We start from the raw sequence: 17,204 nt of genomic DNA, 5'->3' as shown, positions 1-17,204 counted from the left end.
AGCTAAGTCTAGCCTAGTATGAATTAACCAAAGAAGTTTCCCTATTTTATCATTAGGAGGGGGTGTGTGTGTGTATGTACGACACTTGAAGGCTTTGAAGTGGAATATGATAGGCGGAGAGCCAAAGAATGTATCGTATGGGGTCTTTTGAGGAAGAGCCGTAGTCGGGCACCGGTTAAAAGGATGTACACCGTAGTGTTAGTAGCCTCAACCCAAAGGCGCTCAAGGAGCGTGTCATTTCCATGACTGTCCGGTTTTGATACTCTACGACTCCATTTTGAGAGGGGGAGTTGATAGAGGTGAGTTAGCGAGAGATGCCATGCTGCTGTATACTTAAAAAACTTGTGGAAGATGAATTTACCACCACTATCACTCCTCATGCAACCGACATGATAACCCGTTTGGTTATGAACCAGCAGCACCCAAGCAGAGAAATATGTGAAAGCATCGAACTTATGCTCAAGGAAGTACACCTACATGTATCTCGAATGATCATCCACTATGAAAATGTACGGTACAGGATTCAAGGCAGCAGTGGATATGGGGCCCACAAAGATCAATGTGAATCAATCTAAGAGACGCCTTAGCTCTATATGAACTGCTATGGAAATGGGGTATGTTGTTGCTTCCCGAGCTCACATGGCCTAAAAACATCTTGAGCTAGCTTCAGGCGAGGAAAACCCTCAATCATCTCACGGCGAGACAACTCATAAAGAGAGTCATAGATGCCTTAGGTGGAAATGCCAAAGACACTCATTGTTCGTAGGTTCCCGAGATGCGGCTAATAACCACTTGCTGCACAAAATTGAAGTATTTACGTGGCAGCTTGTTAAGAAACAATGTGACTTGATCATCAGAGGACTTAGGAGTCCTGTAGTGGAGAATTAGGAGATGTGGATACTCAGCCAACTTGACTTTTAAGACATCCCGGTTAGAGATTTTGAAGTTCTAAAGCTCATGATCAAGATTTATTCGATGGATCCTATCTTGAGCCGCATAACGGTCAGTCAAGTGTGCCTATCGCTTTGACTCTAAGTCAAAATGTTGAAGCTGAGAATGAAACTCAGGCAATAAGCCTTGCATCAGCTCGAGAATAGGGGAGGCATTCCTAGCCTTCCATGAGCAGGCGACCTTGTATGGAACAAGTGCGAGATTGGGTTGGGCTTCCAACCCCATCACAAGATCGCGTAGGTTCTGAGAGTCAAGGACATGTCTAATCAAGTTCGACCAAGTTGTAAAGTTTGACCCGGTAAAACGAGTCTTGTCATTGAATGCATGCTTGGCGGAAGATGAGGTAGAACCATGAGGTGTCGAGAATGTGGGATAAGATGGATGTGGAGGATAAGATGGTGGTGGTGGTGGAGGTGTTTGATAAGAAGGGGGGGGGGGGGGAGAGTGGGGTAGGCAGAAATAGGCTGAGTGTGCTGATTGATGCGGAGGCATTGCAACATGAATGTTTTCATAAGATGCTAGTGGAGGTGGAAGCATTGGGACACGTAAGCCATAGTTACTTGGAACGGAGAACGAGACTCCTTGGAACGTGGGAAATGTCCAAGGTCAGGGAGCGGCACATGTCTTAAGTTCCCCAAATATGACATGCATGACTCAAATTGCCCTAAATTGTCCCAATAGCCCCAATGCTACAAATCACCCAAATTGCCTTAAATGCCACAATATTGCCCCAAATTACTCTCAACGCCCCAAAAATGCTACAGATTCCGAAATGCCTTGAATGTCCCTCTAATTGTTCCAATACCCCTCAATGCTCCAAATTGGCCAAAATGTCCCAAAATTGACTCGATTACCCCCATAGCTCCAAATTGGCGTGAATTGCCCCAAATGCCCCAATTATCCCAATTTTCCTTGAAATTAGACAATATAAATTGATGATTACCTTGGAATTGAGGATAGGCTGAAATTTGATTGTGATTTGCAAGAGTTAATAATGTATCAAATTCGAACTTTGCATGGACTTGTGATTGGCTTATGGCTTGTCTTGACACTTTGAACCTTCAATGTGAGAGAGAGAGAGAGAGAGAGAGAGAGAGAGAGAGAGAGAGAGAGAGAGAGAGAGATTAGTGCGTGCACATTAGGCAATGGAGATGGGTGAACATGAGGTAGGAGTGTGACACAAGCAAAAAGAAAAAACTAGAAGTAATGTCAATTTTTGGTCAGCATGCTTGGAACGGCCGTTCCAAACAGGGAATGGCAGGGAATAGCCATGGGAACAATAGGGAACGTTCCTTGGCCGTTTCACCTCCTCGGAGGGTTTGGAAAGCGTTAGGCCGTTCTTGCATGCCGGAACGGCCGTTCCTTGTTTCTATGACATAAGCCCGGTCCAAATGTCATCTAGGACACAACATAATGACAAGAGGGTCCATAGGTAATGCCATGGAGGCAAACTGTGGCACCAATTGATACATACTTAGGAGAGTTTGGGGGGAATACCCAGGCTGCAATGATCTGAAAGTGTGTGAGGAAAAGGTGGAACACCACTCGAGTGAGGAAGAGATGAGGTCCTAATGGCTGTGCCTAAGTCTAAAGAACCCCTGGTGTGGTGAATGAAAACACAGTGGGGTGTTATGGAGGACATTTCATCACCAATCATGACTTAGAGAGTATTAACAAAATTATGAAGGAATTTATAAGCCTTTAGCATTCGACGAATGGTGAGCAACTTGTTGGCAATTAGCATTAATGGCGAAGATGATGGCAACATGGATCGTGGTGATGCACGCAATTCAACGGCTTCTAGTACATAGAAAAAGATGGCAGGACACGCAGTGTTGATTGCTGATGACGAAGGCTATATGACATATATTCAGCAGACTGAAAGATATACACTGAATATACAGCAGCTGATAAAGGGCAATGATAAAATCAATGGCAATGAAGATGGCGACGTCAAAAGATTTAGTAGCCTAATTGGAGGCAGCCAATGAATAAAGCAAACATGGCGACTATAGTTGATCGATGACATGGTAAGTGTGACGACGTTTTCAAGGCATGATACGTCGTCAATCACTCAATGTGGCGGCATGGTTCGCAAGCAAACGGCCAAAGAAGACAGAATATTCATGGCTAAAGCAGAATGTTTGGTTTAAAAGGCTATACATTTTCAATAAAGCCTTTAAGGCATTTCACGTAGTACTAAGCCTTAAGGATATTGTTTAGAACGTTGAGTTTTAGCCTTAGTAAAGCTAAAGGCATAAAAGCCTTAGGTTCTACATGAGAGGCAACATGCGGCGCACTTAATGGAGGTTGAAAGGATGTGGCAATAGAATAAGATGGTGGGCCAAGAAAGAGATTGAATGGATTTGTGATGGATGTAGATGTGGAAAATAATGTGGACTCTTTTTGTCCATTAAATGCATTAAATTGAAATGATGATGATGAAGATGCATCTACTTCATTTTGACCTTTGAAAACAAAATTGTTTGAAGGAAAAGAAAAGGAAGGAGTACTCACAATTTCTTGTTTCAACTGCTTACCTAGTCTTGAGTTCATAAAGAAATATGTCTTCCTCATTACTCATAAACTGAAAATTGTTTTGCATATGTTCTTCATCATGAAAATTGTCCATCCTAGTAGGAGAAGGGGAATCATTATTAACAGAATTTGAAATGATAGACATACCCGGCACCGGAGAGAATAAGTATGAAGGCAATGAAGTGTACTTTATGCCAGTTTCCACTTGCAAATGACTAGCCCTAAGTGGAGATTCTGCCCTTCTTGCATGGTTAGTAGATCGGTGCACCGAATCTAGAGGGTGAAATTCAGACTTACCTTCTGTTGTTGGGCATCAAAATAAGATCGTACTTAGCTGTAGTGATCTCGTAAGGTCGTGGAACTCCATGGTAGTCCAATGTCTGTTTGGCCAAGTCGGAAGCTTGTGAAGTAAGTTGTGAGGCCCACTCCGACTCGTTCCTTGATGGATTTAGCTCGGATGTGAAAAGTGGTGCGGAAGTAGTATTCGAAGTCATTTGTCCTTTTGTTCTTCTTGCTTCTTGTGTAGAGTTTTCAGATCAAGGTCTAGGTTTCTCTTAGAGAATCTGGATTTGATACTATGCGAAGAAACACCGTAACATAGAAACACAAATAACACCGTACGATAAAGCATAAACTGATAGAAGAACACAGTTAGGGTTAGGGTAACTCAAAGACAATGAACACAAAGAATGAATGAAGTGATATGACTATCGAATATACAATGCTCATGCAACAAATACACTACGTAGTGAATGAATACTATACCTCAAACTCCTGTATCTCAAGGATCAGGGTAGAGGTAATGAGCTGGAGAGTGTGTTGTACTTTGAATGGATCTCGAATTGCAGCAAGGCAGCCTTTGGATATTGAACACCAGCTAACACAGCGAAGAAAGTTTGAATTTGATGTAGACGGCAATGCAGGAGAGAGAGAGACTAAAAACGCAGGTGAGTGGAAAGAGACTAAAAACATAGGCCGTAGGAGAGAGAAAACAGCAAACGTAGGCTGTAGGAGAGAAATATTAAAAACCCAGGATGAACCAGCAGCAACAGTCAGCATGCTAAAATCAGCTCTGAACAATGTGTGGTAGGTTAGAAACAGGCGCCAGACTGTTGTAGACAGCAATGACCAGCTTGGACCGCAATGTCCTGTGCATTCGGGGTGTAGGCAACAAGCTGAAATACTTGAAATCTGCAAAAACGAGATTAAGGCTGAATGGAGAGAAGGCAGTATATGTCACCAGGTGGTGATACTTTTTACAATTGCTTTTCTTATTTACTTATATAAATATTTTATTTTTCTTTTCTTTTGTTGCTATTGCTTCTTACCCCCAAAGTTCTCTTGGAATAAGCCAGGATCTTTGCATGGCCAGAAGAGACAACCATTGAGACAAATTGGACTAACGGTTTGTTTGAGCCTTAGGACCGGTTCCATATTGAATGGGTACTGAAGAATAGAATGCAAGTGGTTTGGGACTGTGTGCTTAGCCATTGGAGATGGTGTACGACAATGAGCCTGACCAAGACAGAAGATGCACATGTGAGAATGCTGACGCAATAAAAGTCACCGTAATTGAGCCACATTACACTTTTTGATGTGGTCACAATGATAAAAGTTGCTCAGAACAACTTGAGGAATGCAGGGGTCACTATCCTTAAAATTAAGAGAGTTACTATTTTTGGACCCCAGAATCTGTTCGTGTCATTATCTTCCTTTTTGCACGAGGATTAATTCTCTGATCTGTGTCGAGGTCAAATTTTGCACCGATCATGGAGAATTTTAGACCAAAAGGTTTAAATGGGAAAATTGTTACATGTATGCCATGTGGCACAAATTCCCAAAAGAGAGAGAGAGCATTTAAAAAAAACGTAATAGGCATAAGGGGCAGATGGGAGAATGAAGTTTTGAGGAGCTGAGGGCAGATTGCGGTAAGAAAATCAGTCATGGAGAATACTTCTACGCCTTTGACTCTAGTCGGAGGTAGAGCTTGCTCCCTCTGATCAATTCTCTCTCTATTCTTAGAGGAAATGCTTCGCATGGTGGGCTGATTCCATCGAAGTAAGAACAGTGAACTTTGGACGTGCTAGACAGTAAGAACAATGAATTCAAAGATGTGTAGACTGTTATTCTGCACATGAATCATTGAGTTTTGGTCACATGCTGAACATAAAGAACAATGAATTCTGCACACGCTGGACAGTAGGAACAGTGTGCTGGACAATAAGAACAGTGAATTCCGCACATGCTGGATAGTAAGAACAGTGAATTCATAGATCTATAGACTGCAATTCTACACAGGAATCATCGAGTTTTGGTCATAGAAAATGCTTTTCTAAAAGGGATGTTGATTTGGACATGCTGTATTGTTCTTATGCAGCTGGGATTTACTTAGAAGATATGAAAACCAACTATTTACAGGTTGTGTATTTTTGGAACATTATCATTTTTTCGTAAATTTCCATCTTATAATTGATAAAGAAATACTAAGAGGGGTGCCGGTCTTCGGGGCCAATCTAGTGTTGAGCGAGGGAGTGAGGTATTTAGTGAGGGAGTGAGGTCTTTGCTTATGTGTGTGTGTGTAAAGACCGGGTGTTAATTGAAGGAACTACCGCTTTATGTGAGTCATAGACCGGTTCCATGGTTGCATCCTCGAGATTTGAATTCTTTTCTGTAAGAATTTAAGCTTGGACAATTTTGGATGAAAAGGCCATACACACAGGTTTTAGAGAGATTACAGGACTAGAGAGATGGCAGACATGGATAAAGGCAAAGGGAAACTCCCTTATGAAGAAGAGAGTTCTTCTTCTACTCGTAGACACCGAAGAGAGAGTATTGGTGCACAGGTGTTAGCACCTTCTAGAACCGACATTGAACCACGGGATGAGGAGCAAGAACAGGAGGACTTGTTTATGGCAAAACTCCTAAGTGCACAGGCGTTAGTACCTTCTAGAACCGACATTGAACCACATGATGAGGAGCAAGAACATGAGGACTTGTTTATGGCAAAACTCCTAAGTATGGTTTGCTCTTTCGAACAGCTTGTAAAGAATCATCGGATGCAAAAAATTTTGAAGTCACATAATGAGGATTCTCAGGCTGAGTCATCACATCATACCATGGAGCGCTAAAAAAGACAACCTTCTAATGTGCATGAGCATGTGGAAAAGACACCAAACATGGAGACTGGTCCTATGCAACAAGAAGCACGAGCACAGGACCAGGGAGTGAATGGTCAAGTCAGTAATGCACAAGTGGCACAGCAGACTATTCCTCCTCATTTTGCTACCTATCCTGGTTACTTTGGTGGTGGGTTAGTTTTTCAAGCAATGGCTGGATTACCCATGGGTTATCAGGAATACTTGCCTAGAGGGCCACCAGTAATGATGCCTATTGAGGCAATGAACCCACTTTATGCTAATATTGGTCTACAGCCCGGCTATCAGACTCTGCAGAGTCCTTATTTTATGCCTGGAGTACAAAATGCAGCCATTGGTTTTTTTCAGCCTAGTGGACATATGGTAGCTAAGACAGGTGAAATGAATGCTGATAATGTGTGTAAGGGACTTCCCTTTTTACAGCCACCTGTATATGACAACCTGATACCAAAAAGTGCAAAGCCTAAAGACTATAAAGAGGGTGGTCAGGCAATAAAGTTTGAAACCTTCAGTGATATGCAAGATAAGCAGAAAGCTTTGACGTTTATACATCAGTTTGATGCAACTTACACAGGAGGAAATTTTACTGAGACTTCTAAGGTGTGGAAGGCTGCAAATTTTTTGAAAGGTAATGCTTTGCAGTGGTGGAACATATTGTTGATGCAAGGATATGCACCTGCCACTTGGGTCCATTTTAAACAGTTGTTTGCAGCCTCATGGTTAACTAACATGTTTGAAGTAGATGTCATGACTGCATGGCATAAATTGGGTGTGGCAAATTGTATGGATTTAGAAGAGTACAATAAGAAATTTTGGGAAGCACTTTTACCCGTGAGTTCTTACAGGACAATGCCCTTGGCAAAACAAATTGAAAAGTACTGTTGCGGCTTGCCCGAAGCCATTAGGGATTATTGTACCAAGACTAGGGTTACATATATGGTACAGTTAATTGAAAATGCTGGTGTGGCAAATGCATTGTTGAAAGGAAAAGCTGACAACTTTAAAGGCATTGAAAAGAAGGATTCACAGTTTAAGTAGGATCCTGGCAAGAAGAAGAAGCAATTTTCAGAAAAGACTAGCTTTACAAAGAAGTCTTTTTGGAAGAAAAGATTTCAGCAACAACCTCAAAGTTCTTTTAAATAGGGTAAAGGACATAAGAGGCCACTTTTTGGCAAATCATTTGAAGAAAGAAAGACTTTAATGATGGCTAGTAAATGCTTTATATGTGAATAGAAAGGCCATATTGCTTCTAAGTGCCCACAGCAATCTTCTAAAGATGCGGAGGGTAAAGATGCGCCAAGTAAAAAGAAGCCCAGCATTGGCTTAGTGCTTGATATGGTGGGACATTAATCAATTGATGATGCTACAGAATTGTGCAGAGCTTGGGGAAAGATCACAGATTCCAGAGTGCTTATTTTCTTTGATCCTTGAGCTCGTGCAAACTTTATCTCACCGGCATTGGCAGCTGAGCTGGATATACGTCCTGAGGAAATGGGACCAGTTGGACAGGCTGATTTGGCATACCCATGACATATTGAACCTATCACCCCCATTCTTGGCAAACTTCACAGAGGAGTTCCATATTATGCCTTTAGAGGGCTGTGATGTTTTGTTGGGTATGCCATGGTGCCTCAGGAAGCAAGCTATCTTGGATACTTACAATAAAACGATTACTCTTGTACATAGGGGCAAGACTCATGTGTTAGATGTGACTTAAAGGAGAGTTTGTCATCCTAGTTGTTTTTGCTTTTGTAATTACTTCTATAATGAAAAATCATATTTTTGCGTACTTGGTTTTTGCAAAGTAAGTTAATGAAGTTGACAGTAATGTGTCTTATCTAGATGAAAGTAGAAGGGTTTTCTTGGATAAATTCAGTGACAGTTTCTCAGATTCGTTACCAGGAGAGTTACCCCTTGAGAGGCCTGAAGATGATACCATAGATCTTATTCCAGGGACTAGTTCGCCCAGTAGGCCACCATACAGGGTTAGTGCGGTGCACCAGAAAGAGATTATGACACAAGTTAATGAGCTTTTAGAGAAGGGACTAATTTAGCCCAATAGTTTTCCATTTTGTTCACTTGTGTTGTTAGTTCAGAAAAAGGACGGCTCTTGGCGAATGTGTATTGACTACAAAGACTTGAATAAGAACATGATTAAGAATAGGTTTTCGATTCCGAGGATAGATGACATTCTTGATCGATTATAGGAAGCATGAATGTTTAGTAGTATAGATATAAAAAGTGGGTACCATCAAATTAGAATCAAGCCAGAAGATATCCATAAGACTGCTTTTAGAACGACATTTGGTCTCTATGAATTTTTAGTCATGCCTTTTGGATTGACCAATGCTCCTGCTACATTTAATAGGATGATGGATAGAATTTTCCACCCTTATCGAAGTTTCGTTGGCACATTCTTTGATGATATGATTATATTTTCAAAGAATGAAGAGGAGCATAGAAAACACCTAGTTGCAGTCTTTTAATGAGCTCAAGTGTAATAGATTACTCATTAACGGTAAGAAGAGTGAATTCTTTTTGGAAGAGATTCACTTTCTTGGGCTCATAGTTTCTAAAGATGGATCCTGCAAAGATAGAAGCAATTGTCTCTTGGCCAGACTTGAAAACGGTTCATGATGTATGCAGGTTTCTTAGCCTATGCTCTTACTACAGAAGATTTGTAAGACACTTTGCAGAGATTGCTTCTTCTTTACATGCGCTTGAAAAGAAGGATGTCAAATGGCAATGGACTGACAAAGAGAAACCAACATTTAGATGTTTGAAGGGGAAAATGACTACATATCTAGCACTTATTTTACTAGATCTGTCTAAGCCATTCGTAGTGCAGTGTGATGCATATGGAAACAACATTGGTGGTGTGTTAATGCAGAATGGCCGAGTTGTGGCATATGAGAGTAGAGTACTTTCTGTCATTGAAAGGACTTACCAAATTTATGAGAAAGAATTATTGGCTGTGATCCATGTACTCTCTAGTTGGAAGCACTATTTGCGTGATGCTGATTTTGTAGTGCAAATGGATCATCAAATACTTAGATATTTTCTCACACATGCTAAATTGTCGGAGAAACACATGCGTTGGTCAAATTTCCTATCTATGTTTCATTTTCAGATAGTGCATGTGGAAGGCGAGAAGAATGTAGTTGCAGATGCTTTATCTCGCAAACCACGGGTGTTAGTTGTTTCAATTCCTTATCACCATGAATTGGATGATATGAAAGAGCAGTATGCTGACGATGAAGATTTCTCTGAAATCTATGAACAATCAATCAATGGCCAACATCACGATCATTATGTGTTCAAAGAAGGCTTTATCATGATGTATGGAGGACTATGTGTTACAAAAAAGTTAAGGCCAAAAGTTTTATTGGAAAGTCATGCTCCACTGTATGCAGGACATCGTTGTATTGATGCTACAGTCAAAGTGGTAGAGACTTTCTTCTATTGGCCAGCCTTGAGATCTAATGTTGATGCATATGTCAGATCTTGCCTTGTATGCCAAAAAGTCAAATTTGATAGACAGAAGGCACCAGGGTTATTGCAACCACTGCCTATTCCAGAAAGGCCATGGAATAGAGAGGAGATGTTATTGGTCTGATTTGCAGCCATTGAAGGATCTTCAGAGGCAGCCAAGGGTAGGAGAAGACCAATCAACAGTTGGTGACAGCATCTATAGGTTGTTGAGAGACAGGGCAGCAGTAGTAAATGATTGATTTTTTTAGCACTCTACCCTTGGAGGTATCCATTGGCTCATAAATCCTACTGACCAATGTTAGATTAGCCCAATATGTGGATTAATTTTTAACCACATGGTTAAGTAAATGTTGCATATGTGATGTGTAACTGGGGTTAGAGTAAATTTATAAGCTTGGGACCCAAGGAAATTACGGGATATCACAGGCACAAGTTGCTGTAAGTTATGTCCCACACGTATTTAGTTGTATCTTGTGCTAGTTGTTGACCTAGGCCATTCATCTGGCCAAAAGTGTCAGTTGATGACACTAAAGAAGTGGCATTTATGGTACCTAACACCAATTTGATGGTTAAAGATGGCGTAGAGATACTTGGGAATGGAAGTTGCCTAGCGAATTTAATTATTGGCCAGTTAGATTATTTTTTAGGGCACTGAAATAATTATTAGATTAATTTTCAGTATTTAAAGAATGAAAATTAATATTTCATCATAAATAATACTAGAAAAACCATTTTGCGAAGGTTGCCACTTGTCAAAAATGCCCATGCAAGATTGAAAAACGTCTTTAAAGGCTGGAGAAAGGCATTTGAGTGGACTCAGCCTGCAAGAGAGAGAGAGGAGATGTTGCTGGTCTAATTTGCAGCCATTGAAGGACCTTCTGAGGTAGCCCGAGGCAGGAGAAGACTAATCAACAGCAAGTGACAGCATCTATAGCCTGTTGAGACAGGGCAGCAGCAGCAAATGACTGATTTTCTTTAGTTCTTTGCATCTACAAGTTGAGATAGTGCAACAACAGTAAATGACAGATTTTCTTCAATTCTTCACGAAGTAAGTCTGAATTTTCTCTATCCTCAGCATTCTCTCTCATCTCCCAGCCTTTCTATAGCCTTGCTCCAAAGATTATAGCATTGAGATCACCAAAGGTTGAGAAAATTCAGATTTCTTTGTTGTAAACCCTAATTTGCAGCAAAAATTAGGGTTTAGCAGTAACCTCGGGAAGCGTGCTAGAAATTGGAAGCTCCAAGACTTGGATTCAACATGGCTAAAGCTGTTTTTAGTCAAATTCAAGTGGAGGGACCAGCAAATCAATGAATTTGGGGCATTTTCCATCTCTATCAAAGTGGGTGAAGGCCAATTGATTGCCCGAATCAAAGGGCAAATCAGATTGAAGACTTGTTGGTCATTTTGGACAGCAAGGGAAGTTGGAATACTGAAAGGGATTGGGAGAATCCCATTGTACATCAACTTTTTCTTCAATTAAGTTAAATAAATATTGAAAGGGGTGCCAATTTTGGGGCCAACATGGTGTCCAATGTCCAAGAATATATGGTAAAGTGTGCATTTCAGTTTTGTGAATTGGTTAATTGCTGTAAATAGTGCTTAATCAGGTTATTTACCACCCTATCCGAGGAGGAAGGCTGGTTTCACTAGTATTTTGATATTCACTGTGGCATTCTCTTTACTATTAGAACAAGGTAACTTTCAGAGGAATAGCTTTTCCTGGGTAAAGGCTTGATAGCCAAGTTTGAGTTCGTATAGCATGTTTGTTGGTATCTTCTTGTTTAGATTTCTGCCTACAAGCAGGGTGAAAATGGTAAAGTGATGCTAGCTTACTATGTCAAGCCACAATTCATATATAATCTCTTTTGCTCGGCATTAGCTGTTACCAATGTTTCAATCAGTTAGATTGCCACATCTTTAAGGGTTTTTAAAGGTTGAGCTAGTCAATCTTGGTTTGTTATTCAACTGCTGAAAGCTGCTAATGGACCCGCTACAGGGGCCAGAGTTGAATTGCTGGTGTAAATTTTACCTGCACTAGGTGTTGAATGCATCTACTTGTCATGTTTCCAAACACTGATAAGGTTTGGATCTCAGGCCTGTAAAGGTAAGCTGACAATTTTAGATACACTTGGCAGCATATTTGATGCCTTTCTCCAAGAATGTTACCTGTTTTCTGGAGAACTTTTTCATTTTGGTACTCAGGCCTTGTGAAGGCAAGCTTTAGATGCATTTGGCAGCATGTATGATACATCTCTCACGGACGTTACTTGTTTTATGGATATACGATACTTCTCCCAAGAATGTTACGTGCTTTCATGAAAAGACAATTTCATTTTCCAGTAAAATTTCATCATAAACAAACAAGTGTTTTCAAACTTTCCTGACTGCTGTTAGGTGAACAAAAAATTTTGTTGTTTCAACTCAATTATAGCAATATCGTTTCAAATCTCAGAATGATGTCTGCCAAGTTCTCATTAGTTAGTATTTATACTATGTAATTCTTTAAGTTTGATTTTTGAAGCTGGTAAGACAATTTAGATAGAGCTCATTTGATATTACAGAATTTGGCCAACAGAAAAAAACCTGGTTGTGGCGAGAGCACAAGCATTGATCGCATTCGAATGTCAATGACAGTGTAAGCAATCAAAAAGCCCAAGTCAACTTGTGAAACTTAGTGCATTTTTGAATCTTTATAAGAGTGTGGTTACCTATTCAGAACTTTAAAGAAGAAGTTGAAGGAGCTTATGGATGAATTTCAGGTGAGTGTTAGAGCAACTTGTAGGTACTTTGTAATTAATGGCTCAGCTGTTATAGTGACTAATGGATGCTCAGTAATGTTTGGTTCTAAAAGTTTTTTTGCATTGTCACCTGTTCTATGGAGGCATAATTCTGAATCTTGGCATGTAGACTTTAAGGCAAAAGATCCAGGATGAGTACCGTGAAGTGGTTGAAAGGCGAGCTTTTACAGGTGATTGTTGATGCTGTTTGCTTGCTAATTACTTGAGGTCCTGGAGAACATTGAGTTACCACCTTAGGTTGATTTTTAATCTGGTTGTTTCTACTGCAGTCACGGGGAAGAAGCTGGATGAGGAGGTTGACAATTTCCATAAAGCATATGCTGAAGGGTTTATATATTTATTTAAGCCAGTGGATTTTCTCTTTATGAGAATTCCCAAGTTATGATCCCTTTAGCATAACATTAACTGTTTTCTGCCTTTTAAACTATTGCACAGACAATTGACCGTTTGATAGAGACAGGAGACAGTGAGCAGATTTTTCAGAAGGCCATTCAGGAACAAGGGCGTGGGCAGGTACTAATGATTATCCTGCTTTCTGCTGAAATCAATCTTATCAAGTTACATACTGTCTGCTTTGTGCTTTGTGCTGAATTTAATCATTATATCAATATGTTTTACAGATATTGGACACCTTGGCAGAGATTCAGGAACGGCATGATGCAGTAAGAGATATAGAGAAAAAGCTTCTCGACTTACATCAGGTCTTCATTTCTATTTAACTCTCAATGGCAGAGTACATTGTCTGAGATGGTCCTTCTTTTGCCAGTAAATCACTTGTTATTTCTGGTTTCAAAATGACATGGATCTGTACTTGAAAGCCCACCAACACTCTCCTTTTTGCCTTCTCAATTTCTTTCCAGCATGAAAGAACCTAGGTCACAACCTTTTGGGTGCAGGAATAGTGAAAAGATAGTTGAAACTTGAATGTGTAAAGTAGAGGATTTACTAGATCCAGAAGAGCAAGGAACATGTCTACCTTGGGTTGTCAAGTAGATTTTCTAGTTTCAGAAGAGCAAGGAACAGTGTGTATGAAATTCCTGTATGAAGCATCCCTTATTTTTGGAAGCATGATTGCCCAAGTCATACAAGCTTGTGGATGTCTATTGATGCTTGCTTTATCACTTCTGTCTCCAGATTTTGATTCATTCTTTTTTTCCTATGTTGCAGATATTCTTGGACATGGCTGTTCTAGTGGAAGCGCAAGGTGAGATGTTGGACAACATCCAGACACAGGTAATGATAAGCTTCAGAGATAAATAAATGTTTTTTTCCCTTTGTTTCTAGACTACAGAGAGGTGGCCTTGGTTCTTACACCTACAACAACCTTTATCAAAGTGCAGGAAACCAAAACGTTTTCCAGTATATTTCTTGTTTTCCATTTTTCCCTCCCAAATCATGTTTTTGGTTGCACAATGTGTCTTTTGGATAAATTTCTAAATGATCATTGCCCGCATCTTGTATCCTTCATTTGTGAAGGGCTTCGTTTGCAGTGCGTACTACAATCTAAAGTCAATTCACATAAAAAGTTATGAACGTGATACATATACGACGTTCATCTATGCTAGAAAACGGTAACATTCTGGTGTATAGCGGACTAGGTAGTTAGACCAATTATGTTTCCCATGTGCGTAGCAGCAGACCAGCATCTCAGCATCTGATATACACATTCGGGATCTGCAGAGTGCACAGCATCCACCGATCATTCAGCCAACATAAATTCTGGAGTGGCAGTTTATGTATGAGCAGCTATTTTTCTCTCCAGACTAAACATCCAGCGCCTGTTATTAGTGGAAGCCTTAGCATTCGGCCTCCTCCTACAGCAACTGCTGAGTTGTTATTACTATAACTTGATGCAATTCCTTCTCTTTGTTGTTTTCCTGGACCTTTGTGTGCATGTGTGTGCTTTTCATGTCTGCAGATGGTTGACTAAACTGAGTGGGCCACACAGCCTTGGTGTGAGCAGCTTGTGTATCATCATGAGAGGTAGAGAAAAATTCTCTATGAGTGATTTTGCTCTCCCTTGATGAACTATAATCATGTTACCTTGATAAGGCCTTAAAAGGTTTTCCTCTCTGGATGAACTAAAAGCATGTTACCTTGATAAGGTCTTAAAAAGCACAATGGCTTGCTGTTGAAGTAAAACAAGTATGATATTGTAGTACTAGAGGATCAATAGTGATGCGTCTTTAGTCGCTGTAGAACTTCACTCCACTAGGCTACATCAATAGGGCTTAGTTTCACTGAGCAACAGATGTTAAAGAAGCATAATATTGTAGTAGTAAGGATGAATAGTGATATTAGTCGCTGTAGAACTTCACTCCATTAGGCTACATCAATAGGGCTTAATTTCACCAAGCAACAGATGTTTTTGTATTTAAATTGTGATGTCCAACACAATCTGTGATTTTAGGTTGGTGGCTCCTTATCAGTGTGAAACGGAAAGCTTATTTCTTTATCATAACCCAATCTGTAATCAATTTGGGGTTTTTCTTTCATTGGAAAGTTAAAGAAGAAAAATGACGCATTTCTGTATTCTTTCATCTGTGGCCCTCCTGAAAATGCATCAAGGTGGGGAAATATTCCTATACCTTACGAACTTAAAAGGAAAGGAGTATAGACTCATTTCATGACTGGTGGAAGATCTCTTTGGTGGCTTTTTGTAGCTTTCTTGCTAAAGGTCTAGGATGAACATACCACACACTACTGGACTGTGTTTGAGGACAGTGAAATGGCAAGGATGGTCTGCTTGAATTCTAGAAGATCTCATGGGATCAGTAACAACTTGATTATGGTGGGCTCCGTTTATGTGATCATGGCTGACCTTGGGGTTGTGGCATGCTGGTGGCACTTTGCGGATGCAAAACATGACTTGGGTGATATCCATGGTGAAGGGGCTAGAGGTGAGGTCAGCTCCTATGAGAGTGGTTTGCATATCATCATGCGGTAGTCCATCCCTGCATGACAAGTCATGGGTGTTCTGGAGGCGGTTGACACGTTGGGAAAGGGTTTGGTGTTTGTGCTGCTGAGGGGGCTCTGGAAGTTAGTCACAGCTGCTAGGGCAGTGGCTAGTTATGTGGCATTGATATGGCATTTCGTAGGTCAATGTGAGAGGAGAGGGTTGTGGTTTCGCACATTTGTGGTTGGAACTGGCAGCTGTGTTGGTTGGTAATGTGTGGCAAGTAATAGGGCAGCATTGCTGTTGTGCTGACTCACAGCTACTAAGGAAAACCTATGTAATTGGAAATATTCACTTGCCTAGGTGGAGTGGCTCTTAATGATATACATTGTTGAGTTACTAATAGTTCTTCAAGTGGTGTATAAGATCGACAATAGAAAATAATTCATAACATGATCATAGATGAACAAGTAGTGGTAGTGTAATTTGATGCCACCAAGTGTTTGTACCTTATTGTAGAAGTCCCAGGCAATATGATATTGAAGTGATTAAGATTAAAACTTTCATGTCATGCAGGTTACAAATGCTGTGGAGCATGTCCAGGCTGGGACAGCAGCTTTGCACCATGCGAAATCCTTACAACGCAATTCCAGAAAATGGATGTGCATTGCCATTATAATTCTTCTCATAATAATAGTGATAATTGTCGTTGCAGTTATAAAGCCATGGAAGACTAAGCAAGCTTAATAGATTCACCAAAGATACAAGAGTGGATCAGAAACAGCTGCTAAAGTTTGTCTTGGGTGGTCAATGGTAGACTTGTTCTATCTTGTTTGTGTTTAAAGAGGAAGAGGTTCTACTCAAATGTAATGCAAGGTTTGATAGACTATTAGCAATTGATTCTTTGTGGGTGGAGGATTACGAGAGTTTTGCTTTGTCAATCTCTGGTCTGACTCTGCTCCCCTTTTTTTGTATTATGGATAATGCTGAGATTCAGCTTTTGTCATTGAGGTGTTATTTTCTTCTAATAATTTGGATTGCATAGTTTCCATCTGAACTGAAGCTTTTGCACACTTATACTTTTGAGCATTTTGTTTGTGCAAACATTTCTGGCAGGCTTGCTGTGCCGTGTTTGAATACATACCCTTATTTTTCCAAATGCCCATGAGGTGCAAGAGACCACCAAGTATGCATGCTATAACTACCAACCTTAACACGCCTCGTACACTTACACCGTGGCCGTACGACATCCATGCATCTCGTGCCATTATACTTGGATAATTTAGAGCGCTAAGTTCCTTTGATAGCACAGCTCTAGTTTCATGTCTGTATCCTGCAGTGGCGTAATCATCTGTGCCTCAGTTCTCATTACC

General features: G+C 40.4%; 1 protein-coding gene across 1 annotated transcript in view; it reads left to right on the top strand.

Annotated features, from left to right (window-relative positions):
• LOC148013083 (syntaxin-132-like) overlaps nt 1-16,884 on the top strand; it is a 64,199-nt gene extending 47,315 nt beyond the window's left edge. Inside the window, exons 6-13 of the mRNA XM_087668634.1 lie at nt 12,699-12,772; nt 12,854-12,896; nt 13,045-13,105; nt 13,205-13,230; nt 13,371-13,448; nt 13,556-13,636; nt 14,103-14,168; nt 16,408-16,884. Of these exons, the coding sequence (XP_087524760.1) occupies nt 12,699-12,772; nt 12,854-12,896; nt 13,045-13,105; nt 13,205-13,230; nt 13,371-13,448; nt 13,556-13,636; nt 14,103-14,168; nt 16,408-16,578 (600 nt within the window). The 3' untranslated portion in view covers nt 16,579-16,884. The remainder of the gene's footprint in view (nt 1-12,698; nt 12,773-12,853; nt 12,897-13,044; nt 13,106-13,204; nt 13,231-13,370; nt 13,449-13,555; nt 13,637-14,102; nt 14,169-16,407) is intronic.
• Nucleotides 16,885-17,204: the final 320 nt, after the last annotated feature.

This window comes from Lygodium microphyllum, chromosome 26 (genome assembly GCF_053477565.2).
Source record: "Lygodium microphyllum isolate KBCC chromosome 26, Lygodium_microphyllum_v1.1.10, whole genome shotgun sequence".
Classification (NCBI taxonomy): domain Eukaryota; kingdom Viridiplantae; phylum Streptophyta; class Polypodiopsida; order Schizaeales; family Lygodiaceae; genus Lygodium; species Lygodium microphyllum.
This window is presented reverse-complemented; position numbering and strand designations above follow the sequence as displayed.